General features: G+C 42.0%; 1 protein-coding gene across 4 annotated transcripts in view; it reads right to left on the minus strand.

Moving 5' to 3' along the window:
* The window catches only part of ADGRF5 (adhesion G protein-coupled receptor F5), a 66,782-nt gene that overhangs the window by 10,441 nt on the left and 38,888 nt on the right, over window positions 1-17,453 (minus strand). For 3 of the 4 annotated variants that reach the window (XM_073335808.1, XM_073335806.1, XM_073335805.1), the window contains exons 11-19: window positions 16,681-16,842; window positions 16,299-16,511; window positions 15,331-15,543; window positions 12,814-12,963; window positions 9,784-9,989; window positions 8,070-8,249; window positions 5,550-6,941; window positions 3,593-3,634; window positions 3,434-3,493 (exon numbers count right to left, since the gene is read on the minus strand). In XM_073335808.1, coding sequence (XP_073191909.1) covers window positions 3,434-3,493; window positions 3,593-3,634; window positions 5,550-6,941; window positions 8,070-8,249; window positions 9,784-9,989; window positions 12,814-12,963; window positions 15,331-15,543; window positions 16,299-16,511; window positions 16,681-16,842 — 2,618 coding nt within the window. Of the gene's footprint in view, window positions 1-108; window positions 194-3,433; window positions 3,494-3,592; window positions 3,635-5,549; window positions 6,942-8,069; window positions 8,250-9,783; window positions 9,990-12,813; window positions 12,964-15,330; window positions 15,544-16,298; window positions 16,512-16,680; window positions 16,843-17,453 lie in introns of all 4 variants that reach the window. The other variant, XM_073335807.1, reaches the window with a different exon arrangement.

Raw genomic sequence — 17,453 nt, forward strand, 5'->3', positions numbered from 1 at the left:
GAAAATGGAACTACCATTTTAGAGAGAGAGACACTATTTGAAAAGGATTTGAAAGGACACAAAAATCCTGTCTGTTGTCCTTGATATCATGTAGCCATTGTCACATACCTGTTTTGCCAAATAAGTTGTTTAGTGCTCCTGAGACTTGAGAGCTCATGGAGAACACGGGGGCAGAATCACCCAGGGACATTGACTGTAAGATAGAAACTGGTTTTAGTTAAAAGTCAGGAACATTTTCTGCAGCTACATTTTAAAAGAGATTGTGTGAACAGAATGCTGTTCAGTGGAGCACACAGGAGGCATATAAATGGGGTGTTGGGCAGGCTAGATAAAGGAGCTTTTTAAATCAGTGGTTCTCAACCAAGGGTACACTATCCCTATGGGTTCACAGGGGTCTTCTAGGGTTTACAGCAATTCATCTAGATACTTGCCTAGCTTGACACCAGGCTACATAAAAAGTACTAGCGAAGTCAGTACAAACTAAAATTTTGTACAGACACTGACTTGTTTATACTGTTTTACATGTTATACACTGAAATGTAAGTATAATATTTATATTCCAATCAATTTATTTTACAATTATTTTGGTAAAATGAGAAAGTCAGCAGTTTGTCAGTTACAGTGTGCTGTGACACTTTTGTATTTTTATGTTTGATTTTGTAAGCAAGTCGTTTTTAAGTGAGGTGAAGCTCGGGGGTACGCAAGACAAATCAGGCTCCTGAAATGGGTACAGTAGTCTGGAAAAGTTGAGAACCACTGCTTTAAAGCAATCTATTGCAGAGGGAATAATGATGCTATTGAGGCATCCAGTAGCATTCAACCTATCAGCGCAAATTAGAGCCTTCACTTCTCTCTGCGTGTGCTTTCTTGTGGCTTGCTCTGTTTGGACTGGATTGTGGTTTTAGATTGAATTTTTTTTATGTGTGCTGTCACTCTATTACTTGTCTGGCATATTCTCCAGCCAGGAATATGTACATTTATGGTAATGATCGTGGACAAGAGAGAAGCAGACAGATTAAACTTAAAATAAAGTACAAGACACAGCCACAAACAGCCTCTGCTTAAATAGCGCATATGATATATGGGGTTAGACTACAGGACCTTTCACTCCAGACAGCACAGGGCTTCTGCCACTTGTGCTCAAGGAGAATTCCCATTAGCATGGCCAGTAACACTAAGGCTGACATCCTCTTTAGGTTTCAGAGTAACAGCCGTGTTAGTCTGTATTCGCAAAAAGAAAAGGAGGACTTGTGGCACCTTAGAGACTAACCAATTTATTTGAGCATGAGCTTTCGTGAGCTACAGCTCACTTCATCGGATGCTCTTTAGGTCAGTCCTCAGCAGATGAGATTACACAAGCATTTCAGCAAATCTGATTCCATCCACCAGAGGGTAGGTGGAACACAAACTATAAAATGATGATGTAGCTCACGAAAGCTCATGCTCAAATAAATTGGTTAGTCTCTAAGGTGCCACAAGTACTCCTTTTCTTTTTGCCAATACAGACTAACACGGCTGCTACTCTGAAACCTATAAAGCAATTGGTACTTTACACAGGGGCAGGGAGAGAATGAGTTTATCTTGCTGGAGACGAAGGAAATTTCCTTTATGGAAAAGTCCCATAGAATTCTATAGGGCTGGAACCAACAGGGTTCTCCAGAAATAAAGAGGGGTTCAATAGAAATACTTTAAAAGCCTATAGAATTTAATGAGATCTCTGCAATAGATCGGTTTAAACTTTCTATAGCAGGGTCCTCATTCCCTATTAAATGTGATAGTGTTTTTATAAGGTTTGTCAGACTGAGTCACTATGGAAAAAAGGGTGCAATTTAATAGATGTGAAACACAAGTTCATAAAGTGATCAAGGAAGAAGATGAACGTGAATTAATTATTTTTAAGAAGGATGATCACACAGGGCCCGATCTGCTCTGCTTACTCTCTGCTTACTAGGCAAAACTCCCTTTGAAAGAGGCCAAAATCTTGAAGGGTGCAACTTCCACTGATGTTGCTGGGCATTTGTGTTGGCCCAATGGGGGCTTTACCTGAATAAGGAGTGAGTAAGGAGTGTATAATTTTAGTTAGGCTAGTCATTTCTGATTGGAGTGGCTCACTGGATGAGTTTCAGATCGAACGCTATTACCCAGTCGTAACAACAACCCAACCAGAGGCTGCAGATTAGCAGGCACCAGATGAACAATGACATATTTTCATGGAAATGTTCCCAGTCTGACAGGAGGCTGACAAACGCTGTTTGCAAAGAGTCTGTAGTGAAGGTGTGTTGGTGAAGTCCTCTGTCAAGCCACGGAATAAGTCCAGCACAGGGAGGCACAGCACAAGCTTTCCTGTACTGTCTGGACAAAGTGCCTTAACCCTTTATGTGGCGGCATCAGCTCTGGGACGGCAAGTGTATTTCATCCTGGGATTCTAACGTGCCCGCCAGTAAGGGTGCTAATCTGTATCAATTGCAGCAGTGGCTTCACGACAGATATAAATCATTCTTCTGTGCATAAACTCCATTGTCTCTCATAGGCCCATATTTCTATGAATTTAACCATTTAAAAACATCAGGGCCACAGGAATGGCCATACTGGATCAGACCCATGGTCCGTCTAGCCCAGTATCCAGATGGTACAGAGAGAAGTGGAGGAAACCCTGCAGTAGGACATTATGGGATAAACCTGCCTCCAGAGGAAGTCCCTCCCGACCCCCAATAGTCAGGGCATGTCTACATTGCATCTGGGAGTGAGCCTCCCAGCCCAGGCACACAGATTCATGCTAGTGGGGTTCTCATAGTTCTGTAGACCTCACAGCTTGGGCTGGAGCAAAGGCTCTCAAGCTTGAAGGGGAGGAGGTTGGAAGGGGTGGGCACGAGAACCTGAGCTCCAGCCTGAGCTGCACTGTCAAAGCAACATCTACACAGCTGTTTTTAGCATGCTAATGCGAGCCCCGCTAACACGTGCCCTTCGAAGCTGTCTTATGCCCAGAAGCACGTGGCTTTCTATCCCTTCCTGTTTGTAGTCAGTGGGCACTCCCCCCAGAATCAGGCAACCCATTTGTTTCTGTGGTCCTGTGTGTGTCAATAGTAGAGCTGGTTGAAATGTTTTGAATTTCAAAAATATCAACCAAATTTCAAAGTTTCAAAGAAATTTTGAATATAATTTTTAAAAGTAAAAATATTGATTAAATTTACGTAACTCCACCTCCCACATTTTTGACCAACTATAGATCAAAATATTTTGAATTTTGAAAAAAGGAGGAGATTTAAAAAAAATAATAATTAATTTCTCCCAGCTCTTTTCTTTTTTGAGTAGTTCTAGTAAATAAGTAGGAATATAAAATATGATTAATGATTAACATTGATTAAAAATACATCTGAGGCACTGCAGAGTATTAATAAAGTAACTATGAAATCCGTTCTTAGAGAGGATTAACCTTTGTTTGCTGCATACTCCATCTTGTAAATGAATATTTGTTCAGCAAGGCTTCTAATACCTGTGGTTTGCAAACAAAGTAAATCAGTAAATCCATGCAGTCAATTCAAATAATAAGCATATCTTTGTATCAGGTGTAAGACATTATCTGAATTCTTACCTTCTTGTCCCGGAGAGTTCCAAACACCAGAATGAATAATCCCTATAAAAATATGATATTTAAATATAAACAATATATGCATTTGTCCACATTCAACCACACTAGAGCATTCCCCTACACCATTTGTCTGTCTTGACTATTTAAATCATAAGCTCTTTAGGGCAGGAACCGTTTCTTGCTATATGTTTGTAAAGAACCTAGCACAATGAGGTCTTGATCTTGTTTGAGGTCTCTAGGCATTGCTGTAATATAGATAGCAATAATAGTTCAGCTCACAGAGGTGACACAAACCAACACAGACAAGGAATTTCCAGGTTATGGATGTCATTGTGTCTTTAAATCATCCCATTGTTCCTTGGTACTGCATGAGAAGATGGCGAGCAGTTAAATGCCCTGTTCTATAATGCAGTAGTGCTTATTCAGTGTTTCCACAATATTAACTACCATTCTTTTCCAGGCTGTTACCGTGTGGTTAACATGTTGCTATCAAAAAGTAATATGCAAAGTGACTAGGCATGTACAATTTAGAAGACGGGGGGAAAAAAAGCATTTTTTTCTCTTTTTGTTTCAGAAAAGAAATGAAATTTTGTGAAAAATTGAAATATCTGCAGTAGTTACTTGCTTATCAAAACTAAACTTGATTGACTTCTTTAAGAATGAGAAACGTATTATGTATACTTTAGTTAGCCTATAAAAAGTACTGTTTGGTATACTGATGAAATAAAGAAGTATACAGTTTATTGTTTTGATTCAGATAATAAGAACAAATACATCTAGCATTAAGGATGAGCTGCAGCTGTACACTTAGGTACTTAGGTGCATTTTTTTGCCTAGAGAAACATTTTGTTAATGTAAAATACTTATTAGTTATTATTAGAAAATATTTTGAAGGCAAGAAAGGCAGCAGTAACATTATTTTAACATTACTCTACAAATTATTTCACTGAAATGTTTCATATAACAGTTCCTTTTCAATTGTCCCCCCAAAATTGACAATTTTTCCATACCGGGCAAAAAAATGGACCCTCCTCCCTCAAATATCTTTTCCAAATGTTTCCTTTCCCTCCCAGACCTGCACCTTAGTGACACAATAATTCTGATAGTTATTTTCAATTTTATAAAGCATTTCACCCAGGAAACCTGAGTGGTTTACACATGTGAATTATTATTTGTTAACAGAGCTGGGTAGAGAAAGGTAATTCCATTTTATGGAGAATTTGATATTTCAGAATTTGTTGGGTGTTTTTCTCAACTGCAAAGAAACCAAAAATTTCAACATTCTCAGTGAAAGGGAATATGGTTCCAGCTCTAGAGCCGTCTGCCTGATGGGATGCCATGGAGCTATAGAACCTGAAAGCCCTGGGCAGAATGAAAAGCAGAGAGAGGACTAGAACCCAGGAGTCCATACTGCCAGGTTACTTCATTAACTGTTAGAACTCATTCTGCAAGTAAAAATCTTAGCTCATGATTGGCAGAAAACAGGGTTGGTCCATTTCAGTTGTTTACTTCCCACTTATTATTATTATAAATTGATGAGCAATTATTAGTATTGCTCATCAATGTATTGTGTCTTTGATGCCTTAGACCTGGACTGCTGTCCTACAATCCCTAATTATTTGGAAGTGATAACCTGCTAAAATAACACTGGAGGAGACAGAATCTGATGGTATCTCAGGCTGTGTAATAAATGGGAATACATCCTTCACCATAGTGAATCTTGATTCCATGCACAAAGTACAGCTGTTTGCGCAATTTGGGGAAAGAATTGCCTCACAACTTATTGGCAGAGACGTTGGGAGTAGGGGTGTCACCTGCATCTGTGACCAGTCAGTAAGAAACACAATCTATTTCCTGTAACTTCGGGAGCATGAGCATCTTTAGTCCTTCCTGTCTTCTTTTTCTATGAGTCTGTGTTAAGTGGTCATGAAAAATAAAGCAGTGCATACATGATACTCACTTGGAAAGCATTGAGGAGAGTAAATAGTATATGGAATACTATTGAGCTGTCTTTGCTAAGGGTTGCGAGTCCAAATCCCCAGGTAAGGCCTAATAGTGGCGTCAGAGTGGCAACATTTTTGATGGCTTGAATCAAGGAGCTCCTCTCCTGCTTGCTTGGCTTCTCTCCAATGGCAGGCCTTAGTATTCTGACTAGGATTACAACCGCAATGATTGAATTCACAGCCACAATGATCAGCGCGGGTACAACGAAGGCAAGGAGAGCTTTGCTTTTCTCCCAGTTGAGCCAGCAGGCATTTTCCCTTCTGTAAGCATCATGCGGCTGAGTGACAGCTATGGTGATGACTGATATAATAAGAGGGGACCCATATCCCAAAGAGAATGCTACAGCTTTCTGGATGGTCTTGCTAGTGTCATGTAAAATGAAGACCAGGCGATAGAAGATCATGAGGCCCAGGGCAAGCATCCAGAAAAAGACACTGAGGTAGAACAAGTGGATGAAAAAGGTGGCAGCTATGCAGACATTCCCATTCACTAGCTTCTTTGTGTCTTGTAGGGAGGCAGTGACAATGAACCAGATGTCTGCAATCAGAAGAGACACAGCTATGTTCAATATACAGATGTGACGCATGTAGGAGGTTCTGTTTTTGGTCACATATTTCCATACCAGGGATTCAATTAATATGCAGATCATCAAGCTCGCTATGGAAATGCTCAGGCCGATGTAGGTAATGTAATCTAGTGGGGTTCCAGGATGGGTCAGCTTCAGGTTGGGCGACATCAGAATTGAGAACGAAGTCAAGTGACTGCAGGTGCAAATGATATTGTCTCCTTCATCCTTCAGGTGACAACCGGTGTCATCCCATCCTCCTGCATTACCAGAGAGAGAGAAGTTCCAAAAGACACACTGGGGCTTTTCCAGGGAAGAATTGCTTTTGGCAAATGTCAGAGAGATCTGGAAGTCCGGAGAGAGCGTGCTGTTCATTGTTGTTGTCATCATCACCAAACCATTCACAACCTTACCTGTCTCGTTGGGTTTGGGCAGAATATCTTTGAGGGTTGAGAAAGCCACGGTGATGATGGTCGAGTTTGGTTTCAAGTTCTCAGTTTCATTTCTTCTAATTAGCACATTACCGCTGAGGTTTGCTGAACTGGGGAAAGTAAAGTTCTTATTATAGTCCAACATGCTATTTTCTGTGATAATGATACCTTGCAGCTGAAGGTTGGTGTTGGTGATAGAAGGAATGATATTATTAGCTGGCTGGAGGGACTGGGAAAATCTCTCCACTGATTTCAGTAACAGAGAACTTTTCTCTGTCTGCTGATTGTTCAGATCTTTCCAGGCAGGTATTGTGGAACTGTTGACAATAATGTCCACTGTAGAGAGGAAATTCTGTAATAAAGACAAACATCTGGTATTAAGTTCTTTACGATCATTGCTACTATCAATAATAACATCTGAAATTTATCTTTCTAGCCTGGCCTCTCTCCTTTTGCCCAGTCTCAAGCAATCCCTCAGACCTTTCCCCCAGGATGTCCCGTCTCCAGTCAGGGTCACTGAAAGCAGAGGTGCTCATCTTTCCTTCTAATACTGCTACACTTTTGCCTGGCTCCAGTCCTGGCTCCCAGGTTTGCATCCTCTGTGTTATCTCTGACTCCAGTCTGCCTGCTGCTCAAACATCCAGTCCATTTAGCTCGTGTAAATCAGCAAGTCTCTTGTTGAAACTTGCCATTTCTTCCAGCTAGATCTATTACTAAAAATCAGCCCTGTCCTCTCTAACTCCACTTCCTGACTATTCCTTGTTCATCTCTTGCACTTCACCTGTTTTATTGCCAATTCGTTTCCCTTGCCTGATCACAACCCCTCCACATTTATCTGCTTCATTTTTCTCGTACCTGCTCCTAACCTGTCATTCCTCAACACCCACCTCTGCCATTCACACATGCTCTTCACCTCAGCTGCCTCCCCCGTTTCCATCATCTCGGTTTCACTCACGCCCCAGATAACTCATAACCTCTCTATAAACACCATAATTTATTAAAGAAACAATATCCCAAGTCCTTCCTTTATAAATCTAGGGGAACCATCTTGATTTGAGTAACTCTGTGACCATACCACCGTAACCTCTGTACTCCTCCTTTTCTCCACTATCCCTACTATTTATCAGACTCACTTGTGTATCATGTCTAAAATGAAGACCAGAAGCTCTGTGGCAGAGACTGTCTTCTATGTTCTGTAAAGTTCCTAGCACACTTCTAGATGCTGTACAGATAATAATCTGTTGTTCCAAACATGTCACCCTTTCATGAATCCTTTCATGTAAAAGCAAAGCTCCTGGTCCTCACCTTCAAGGCCTTTCATAATCTTGCCTTCATCTGTATCTTTGTTCTTATTTCTTCTTACCTTATCATTCCCTCAACTCCTCCCTAATCCACGTACTAACCAATCAGGGAGTATATTCCCATCTGATGCAAAGGCCAAAGAGCCAATCAGCTTCTATACGGCTTAACTGTAACTTACTGTCATTGTGTGTGGATCTGCATCTGTTGGGATGGTTGAAACCAAATCCAGAATGGTAATTACTGCCCCCAGGTTTGCAGATGAATTGTTTATTTCTTGTTGTTCCTTTATTGTAATATTATGAAGAGTCTCAAGATATGTGGCTAGCTGTTCTGCTGGCTGGGGACCAGACACCAAAGACTAGAAGGGAAATTAAACACGATGTTACATATATGCAATGCACCTTCAGTCAAGATACACAATGAGTCCATGGGGAAAGACGTGTAACTCCTGCACTGGTCTAGTTGAACGAGGAATATGGTGACTGCAGGTGATTTCTAGAAGGGAAGACAAAGGATGCAGCAGCAGGACTGTTGTTGTATCCAATGGACAGTGCAGATTAGAAAGGGGGTTATGACAAAAGCAAAAATGGGAGTGGTCCTACCAACCGCTCAGCCAGGCACCATGCTGTGGGAATTATTCCAAGCTGGGGACTAGCTGACAGCAAGGGATGGCTTGTGCTCTGGAGCTACCTGTGAAGCGATGCCATATGCGTGGGGTGTGTCTGCAAATAGAGGGCCACCGTTATTGAGCAGTGTAAAGGCTATGGCAGGACAGAGTCGTGGTCACCATCCGGCCATTGAAATATGAACAGGGGGCAGGAGCATGCTCATGGGAGTTGCAAGCCAACGATGCTCACCGGCAGCGCTACAGGAGAACCAGAGGCAAGAAGCAAATGTTGTGCTAGTATTGGACAGCTCTGGAGAGAGGCTTGACTTGGTCCTCATTTCCCTCCTCGCTTCCTGTGAAGGCTCTGTGTTGTGGTGACCCTCCCTCTGGCTGTGGAGTGCCATGAATGCTCCCTTCAGAGCTAGTCATGGTATGTGTACTATATACACTCACCTACGGCAGACAAAAGCCCTACTACGTCTAACAGCTAAGGGTTATTCACCTTTAAGGCAAGTGGTAGAAGCCTGTGCTTATGGTCCCAAGGTTGGTTATGTGTGATATAGCACACACATTGTGATGATGAGCATGGGATAAAGCCTTGATTCAGGACAGCACTTAAACACATGCTTACCTCTAAGGATGTGCTTAAGTCTCATTGACTTCAGTGGGACTTAAACACATGCATACTTTTAAGCACACACTTAAGTGCTGTCCTGAGTGAGGAATGCTAGTGAGAGAGCTGGACAGTAATGTCTGCACAGTAGGTAAGTATCATGCAGACTAAGCCAATGTTTTCAGGTTGGTGACCCCTTATTCAGCATCACATATTTGCACTACCCCCTTATATTTACTAGGGAAACAAGCACAAAAAGTGCATCTACAATAACAGCGCTCAGACTCTATAATTTATTTGTGTGTGTGTTTCGAGAGGTTGTCAGAGAACAGTGGACCCTGCAAGCTAAGGGTGTGTGGAGAGTGGGGGAGTGAGATTTTCTTTGCTTTAGACTGTAATAGAATTTTCAGTGCCTCACAACCCTGTTCCTTCGGTTGGCTTGATAAGCACTGCAATTACTCTGCCGCACTCATAACTCCCCGTAGCCCATGGAACAGGGGGTTTATTACCTAGCTTTAAAAGAACTTTTAATTGAACAGTTGCATTTTTCCAGTATTGAATGTCTTTTTAAATGGGTAAAGCATTTTGAGCAATAGAAACAAGTTTTGAAAGCACCTTCTAGTCTTTATTTAAAACTACTGAAAAAACATGAGAGGAACACAAAGTTGTTACCTCAGCACTACTGAGCAGTGTGTTTATTCGGTCAGATATGCAGCTCTTTCTAGCAACTTCCCAGTTGGAGTTGTTACACACATAGATTATAGTCCCTCTGACAGGGCTGCTCGTGCCATTCACATCTTTAGAGTCTGGGCATGGTTTTATTATCTGTGCTCCTTGCTGTCCCACACCAATGCTGTTTGAGCACGTAACTTTATTTTCTGTATTAAGAAAAAGAAATAAATGGATGACAGGGAATAGAATTCTCTAATTTCTCTGTATTTTCCTTATTACAGATAATTTTCCTTCTGGATACATATATATATTTTATATATATGGATGTACATACATATTTCCCTAGCATTCCTCACTGTAGTGTTGTATCTGCATGCCTCACAAGCATTAATGAATGAAACCTTGCAACGCTTGAGAGGCAGAAAAGTTGTCTTATCTCCAGGATGGAAAAATCAGCATTGAGTAATTTACCCAAGGTAATTTACAAGACTCCTGTGGCAAAAATGAAAATAGAGCCAAGATCTTCAACCTAGACCTAGGACCTTAACCACAAGATCATCCTTCTTCCTAAAACAATCACACAATTTTCAAAGCACTGTGCAAGCAAGGACAAATTTATTAGCAGACATGGGCTCAGGTTTGAAATGTTTGTATCCACAGCTGACCTATCCCAACTTAAGAGGTGTTTGGATGCAGCATTTTGGTTTGGGTTTATCCTTAATTATAACCCACCCTTAGATATAAGTTTTGGGCAGCTGTTTGCCTGCAAAAGCATGCAAAGATTTGCTGTTGTAGTGGATAAGAATAAATCACAAGGATGGGTGAATCTCTCCAACCTTTCTTCTGAAGCCTGAACAGAAGTTTTTCTGAGGTTCAGCAAGATTTGGTTTAGGACCCGATCCACTCATGTTATTAATTTATTTTATTTTCATTTTCATCTACCTCAGCACTTGTGGGTTCCAGGTGGGAGCAGAAATGGAAGAGCTGAAATTCAACAGTTCTCATAGATTTCAAGGCCAGAAGCGACAATCGTGATCATCTAGTCTGGCCTCCTGTAGAACACTGGCCACAGAACTTTCTCAAAATAATTCCTGGAGTATATCTTTTAGAAAAACATCTGATTTTGATCTAAAAATTGTCAGTGATGGAGGATCCACCGGGACCCTTGCTCAGTTCTTCCAGTGGTTAATTATTCTCACAGTTAAAAATTTACACCTTATTTCCAGTCTGAATTTGTCTAGCTGCACCTTCCCGCCATTGGGTCATGTTATACTTTTCTCTGCTACATTATATTTGAACCCCATGTAGGTTCTGATAGACTGTAATCAAGTCACCCCTTAGCCTTCTCTTTGTTAAACTAAATAGACTGAGCTTCTGGAATCTGTCCAGAACTATAAGGCATGTGTTACAATCCCTCAATCATTCTCGTGGCTCTTCTCTGAACCCTCTCCAATTTATCAACATCCTTCCTGAATAGTGGACACCAGAACCGGACTCAGTATTCCAGCAGCTGTTGCACCAGTGCCAAATACAGAGGTAAAATAACCTCTCTACTCCTACTCATGAGTCCCCTGTTTATGCATTCAAGGATTGCATTAACCCTTTTGGCTACAGCATTTCACTGGGAGCTCATGTTCAGCTGATTATCCACTGTGACTGCACACATCTTTTTCAGAGTCTCTGCTTGCCATCATGCAAACTTGGCCTATATTCTTTGTTGCAAGATCACATTTAGCCATGTTAAAATGCACATTGTTTGCTTGTGCCCAGTTTACCAAGAGATCCAGATCACGAGTCTATATCAGTGACCTGTCCTCTTCATTATTTACCACTCCCCAATTTTTGTGTCAGCTGCAAACTTTACTGGTGATGAAGTATTTCTAGCTCAAATGAAAGTAGGAAGTACCAAAAGTCTTATGGAAAAACACATCTTTTGAATTTCCAGCCCAATTTTGCAGACTCCTGAAAGTTTAGAAGGTTTGAATAATCATCCAAGCCCCCAATTTTTAAAATTTGTCTGGGGAGGAGAACATCTCTGAATATGTGTTTGTACAACATCTAGCTGATGATGGTGTCTAAATGCTACCGGAACACAAACCGTAAATAGTAATAAGGGCTTGATTGTGAACCTTTTACTCGCACTGGGAAGCAGTTACTCTCACAAATAGTCTCATTGACTTTGATAGGATCACTTGTGTGAGTAACTATTCACCAGTGTGAGTCAGAGTTCACAGTCTTCCTCGAAAGCTGTTTAAATACATGCTATATTAACAGAAGAAGAGGGGACTGAAATTTCTACTGTAATGCACAGGTTTAGTGGTAGGCAGTGCAGCTACAGCTGATCAAACAATGGAATTTCCATCCCAGGGGAAAGTCCATATGTCAACATTTGCTTACGTTCCAAATGAGAATAAAAATTCAAAATATCAAAACTTTCTGTCAAACAAAAAATTGCATAAAAACTCGATTTGGAAATGTTGAAAGTTTAATTTCAGGTTAACATTAATCTGTGTCTGCCTGACCTGCTGCGAGTTGTAATTTTGGTATCTCAAGTCACCATTCTCCTGTATAGGCTGGGCTCCTAGGCCAGACTACATTTCCTACCTGTGTCCTTCTGGGTGAGCTGCTGTGGTGCATCATGGGAGTCCCATGACCATGATGCATCACGGGTGATGTAGTCTAGCCAGGGAGTCCCGCCTGTGGGGAATATTGGGGGCATGAAGCACCGGAGCTATAATTCCTATGAGGCACCAAGGCAGCTCAGATGGCTGCAGAGATCAATGTGAAACTGAGCCAAAACAAAACACCTTGTTTTGGTTTTCAAAATTTCAGCAAAATTGACATTTTCTTATGACAACCATATTTTCTATCAAAAAACATTTAGATAGAAAATTACCAACCAGATTTAACCAAAGCACATGCTGCTGCATTTAAGCAACCTCACTGATACAATACATGTCCTTTGATTTGGCAAATACGTCAGGATTATACATGCAATTGCTGTATATAATTACCAAGATTTCTTCTTACCTGGTATAATACTTAGGTTCATAGGTAAACTTTCGACCTTATCTTGAATGCGGTTGACAAAGGTACAATATGCTACGACATCTGACGGCGGGTTGCACCTTTCTGTGTAATTGTATGTGTAGCACACTTGGTTTCCTTGTGTTTTTCTCACTACAAAGAAAGATTTTAGGTGTGTTAATGTAATCATGGGCAGCACGTATTGAAGGCCAGTGGAGGCTAAGCCTCCCCTAACCCAGGCCATGGCCCCACCCATGCTCCATCCCGAGACCCTGATCTCACTTCCCCCTCTCCCCTGAAGCTGGCGGGGGTTCAGTTCCAGTTGGTGGCCTGGAGCTCGGGGATCAGGCTGGTGGCCAAGGGCTGTGGTGGCCAGAGATGGCTCGGGCCAGCCCGGGGGTTGGGCCAGCTGGGGCTCCTCCAGCCCCATGTGGGGGTGGAGGCACGTGTGTGGTCAGGGCTCTGGCAGGTGGGGCTTCGGGCAGAAAGGGCAGGGCCTGGGGACTAGCCTCCCTGAAGGGGGGGCAGGTTCACCCACTTCCCGTGAATGCAATAGTTTGGTTCTGTAGCTAGAGTAGAACAGGAAGTGCTTGTGAAAACCTCCTTTCTCAGCCTCTTAAAGAACAGCTCTCTCAGCCCTTCTAAGGATTGTCTCCTACTGTTGGAGCTCATGATCTTCTGCTGCTTATGCTCATTCCTTGCTACCTTCTTATGCTGTCTCTTCTGTTTACAGACTGAGACATATAGTTTAAGCATCCTTCTGGGCTTCCACTATGAGAGCAACTTTCCCCCAAAGTCCTTTATGGTGCAGCAACAGTGGCAGGGGTAGCCACTTTAGTGCACCTCTTTCATTTCTGCTCTCCCTGCTTCTGCTGAAGCCTTTCAGTTTAGGTTAGGATTTTTAACTCTTCATCTGGTGACTCTCAGGTTCTGCACTGTTCTCAGTTTATCTTTCAGTCATCCCAAGGGTCTTCAACAGTAACCTCTCCTGTGTTGTTCTCTGCATCCTACTCACAAGCCTAATGATCCCCCACCCACAGTCTCCTCCTGCTTTACATGCCCTCCCAGAAACCTCAGGCCAGCACATTGTATCCTTTAGCAGTCTTCTAGTCAAGGAAGGTTAGATGCAATTCCCCTCAGAGCCTATCCACAGCGATGCTAAATTAATCTAAATGTCAGTCTCCAATAACTGTTTAGCTGAATTGCTGAGGGTGTATGTAATTTCTGGGAATATTTTTAGTCAAATTAATTAAACCTTTGACTTTATTACATTTCTGTTCTTGCTTATTTTAGCTACAAGCAGAGTACAAATTCATGGCAATTGCTGACTGATGCAAACAGGATGCTCTGTATCTGCATAATTAGATGGTTATTCCTCTCTCTTTTCTAATCTCATGATATTTGTTAATTTTTTGAGCCACTCGGGAACTTCGACTGTACACAATGTGCTAAATAATTGGTAGAATGTATAACTGCACTAAATTCAAAGACCTAGAACCACAGACATTTACACTGGAAAAGTCCTTTCGTCCATATGCTTGGTGAATATGGGATAGTTCCTTACATTGTATTCTTGAAAGTTTTGTCCCATTTGGTTTGGTTTGCGGAGTTTTCACCACTAGCTTTGAGAGGCTGTTCCATCGTCTAGTAGACATTACTAACAGGAAATGTTTCCTCTTACTCATCTTAAATATGCTTTTGCTTAGTTTCATGGCTATTACCCCTACACACTTGAGCCACCCTTAACGATGTCTCTTTCCTTGGAGTTTATGCATTTTAAATGCTTGGGGATGGCTATCATATCAACCTGAATCATAGCTATGCATCCAGTTACATGGACCCACATGAAAAATATGATCCTAAATTTTGAATGTAAAATAAAATAAATGGCTAGAAAATGTTGGCAAACTGATGAAACCTGATATGAAAGTCACTGGTACAGAGTAAAGGCAGAATCCCTGTGGCCCGCCACTTCCCGCAGCTCCCATTGGCCAGGAACGGTGAACTGCGACCACTGGGAGCTGCGGCGGGGGGCAGGGCCTGTGGACAGTCTATGTAAACAAAATGTCTCGTGGCCCACCAGCGGATTACCCTGATGAGCTGCGTGCCAAAGGTTGCCGATTCCTGCTGTAGGACTTTAACATAACCACATTTTTGATTTGATCCTACACTCATGGAAGTAAATGGCAAAACTTCCATTAACTCCAATAGAATCAGGGTCAGACCTTTTCAGACTAAATTATGAGAGTGTGCGACCTGTACTATGGCATGAACAGAGAAATCTTGGGTTCAAAATGGTGACAATCCCAAATTAGACATGATGTAATGATTAAGGGGAACAAAGCACAAGGATAAGAAGAGGCCAGATTACAGTAATGAGACTGCACATTTTAAAAAAATACTTATAATTATTTGCTCACTAATTGTGGGCATCATAGAAGAAATGAATCTTAAGGGGGGATGTCCACAATTATCCACACATTCAATACTATTTTCAGAGTAAAGTGTCAACTTCCTTACCACCCTTAAATTCCATTTGTCGGACTGTGAACATAACAACATAGTTTTCCATTCCATCTATGCAGCACTTTAGGATCTGAGGTACATTGCATTGGATAAATCCTTGAATGGGATCCCGTACAATATTCTGGCTCAGAGGCAGAGGAACAATCTCAACTGTTGTACTAGCAGAACTTGACAAAAACTTCTGAAAGAACGTGCAAGTGTAGGTGCCTGAAAGCAATGAAACAAAACTAGGCCTCAGTTGAAAGCCACGGAATGCAGACTGTGATGTGATGAATGGTAAAATAGCTGCATGACATTTTTATGAATATGGTATATGTCTCTGTGTGGTTGTTTATGGAGGCTTACTTGCTATGGAGATAGATCAAAAAGGATTGCTAAAGACACCGAGCAGGAAAGGTAAAACAACGACCCAGATCAGGAGCATCCCTGCAAACACTCAAGCACAACAGCCAGGTTAGTAGATGCCTACTGGATTGTGCACTGCTCAAAACACAGCTGGAGAAGGAGCTGATGGTGCTCCCTTTATATGCAATAGCTGGAGTACTCATGAAGGATGTGAAAGACAGATTCTAATCCCCACTCTGCCTGCTTTGGAGGAGGAACTTGGACCCAGGTCTCCTACCTCTCAGTTGAGCATCCTAACCTCTGGGGTTGGTTCTCTCCATCTCTCTCCTTGAAGCTGTTCCACTTTGTATGAAATACTTAAATATTAATTGTGCCGGAGACAGACCATGAGACTGACAATATAGCCTGCTGGTTAAGGCATCCACCTGGGAGATGCCAAGTTCTAGCCCTTGTTCCATTGATTTCAATGGGAGCACTTGTGTGATCAAAGCTGTGCACGTGTTTAAGTGTCTTGCAGGATGGGGACTTAGGTGAAGTTCTAATTTTCAAATGATTGGTAATGTCACCTATCTTGTCATTCTGACCGAAACACACAGTGATGTGACGCCTTCACTTACCATTCCAGGCCTGAGTGGCAGCCTTCACTGTGAGCACGGACCTCACATTGCTTGGGGATTCCAAGTTACAGAGGTACAGCCCCGAGTCTATAATTTGAGACTGGATTTGCCAGGTGACATTATTGCAATTGCTCACTTTGCTGGTGCATGTTAGAGAAAAACTGTGTCCCTGAGAAACTTGAGCTTTTGTGTTTGAAGATATTTCTACATTTGCTGAAAAATATAAGATAAATGACACATTATTGTTATTTGTCATTTGCATGTGGCCCAATAGGTAGGCAGGGTGCCGTATGGAGAGAACAGAGATACAGTCCCTGCCCAAGGCACTTACACTCAGCAATGTGCAATCAGATTCTATCAGCATTCTGCAAAGGCTCCTTACCTCCTCGTAAATATGTCACTTTGATGGCTTTGCTTCTGAGGGCGCCATGCCCTGTGCTCAGATCACATGTGTACGTTATCTCAGGGTCAGACTTGTTTGGGCACTGAGACTGATTGGCTTGGAGAGTGTACTCAGCACAGTTTGGAGTGAAACTGATGGTTCCTGTATTGAAATAAACAATCCCAGAGCTGTCAGTCTACCTCAACCACAAGTAAAGCCTGTAGATACAGGACTTGTCCTACCTATACAAACCCTAGGTGTAGGCACAAGTTTTGACAGTGAGACATTTTAAACTCACCCACCCTGAAGTCCACATTCAGCCTTTACTTGGGCAAAACTCACAGTGGCCTCGTAAGGACTTCAGGATTGGGCCAAAGTGCCCATATGGAAGTGGCTCTTAATACTTGCCAATTACCTAAGACACCCATTGGCCCAGTTCTACAATCCTTACTCATGCTGAGCAGCACATACTCCCACGAGTAATCCCACTGAGTCCAATAGCACTGTTTGGGTGAGTGAGGACAAGTCACTGTGAATAACGGTTTCAGATTCAGGCCTGAGAGAAGTATTTGGAGTCAGATACTCTCAGTATTGGCAGATTCAAGGTGTTTCTTACAGTAAGCAGTGGAAAGTACAAAGAGATACTGCAAATATTAAACTCATCTATTTATCTTAGGGGAAACTAACATTTTTAAGGGCCACCCTGTAACTGTATTTTGGATGTCAAGAGAAGAGGGTTAGACATAATGGGGCAAATTTACCAAAACTGCCTG

The sequence above is a fragment of the Lepidochelys kempii genome, chromosome 3, assembly GCF_965140265.1.
Source record: "Lepidochelys kempii isolate rLepKem1 chromosome 3, rLepKem1.hap2, whole genome shotgun sequence".
Lineage (NCBI taxonomy): Eukaryota > Metazoa > Chordata > Testudines > Cheloniidae > Lepidochelys > Lepidochelys kempii.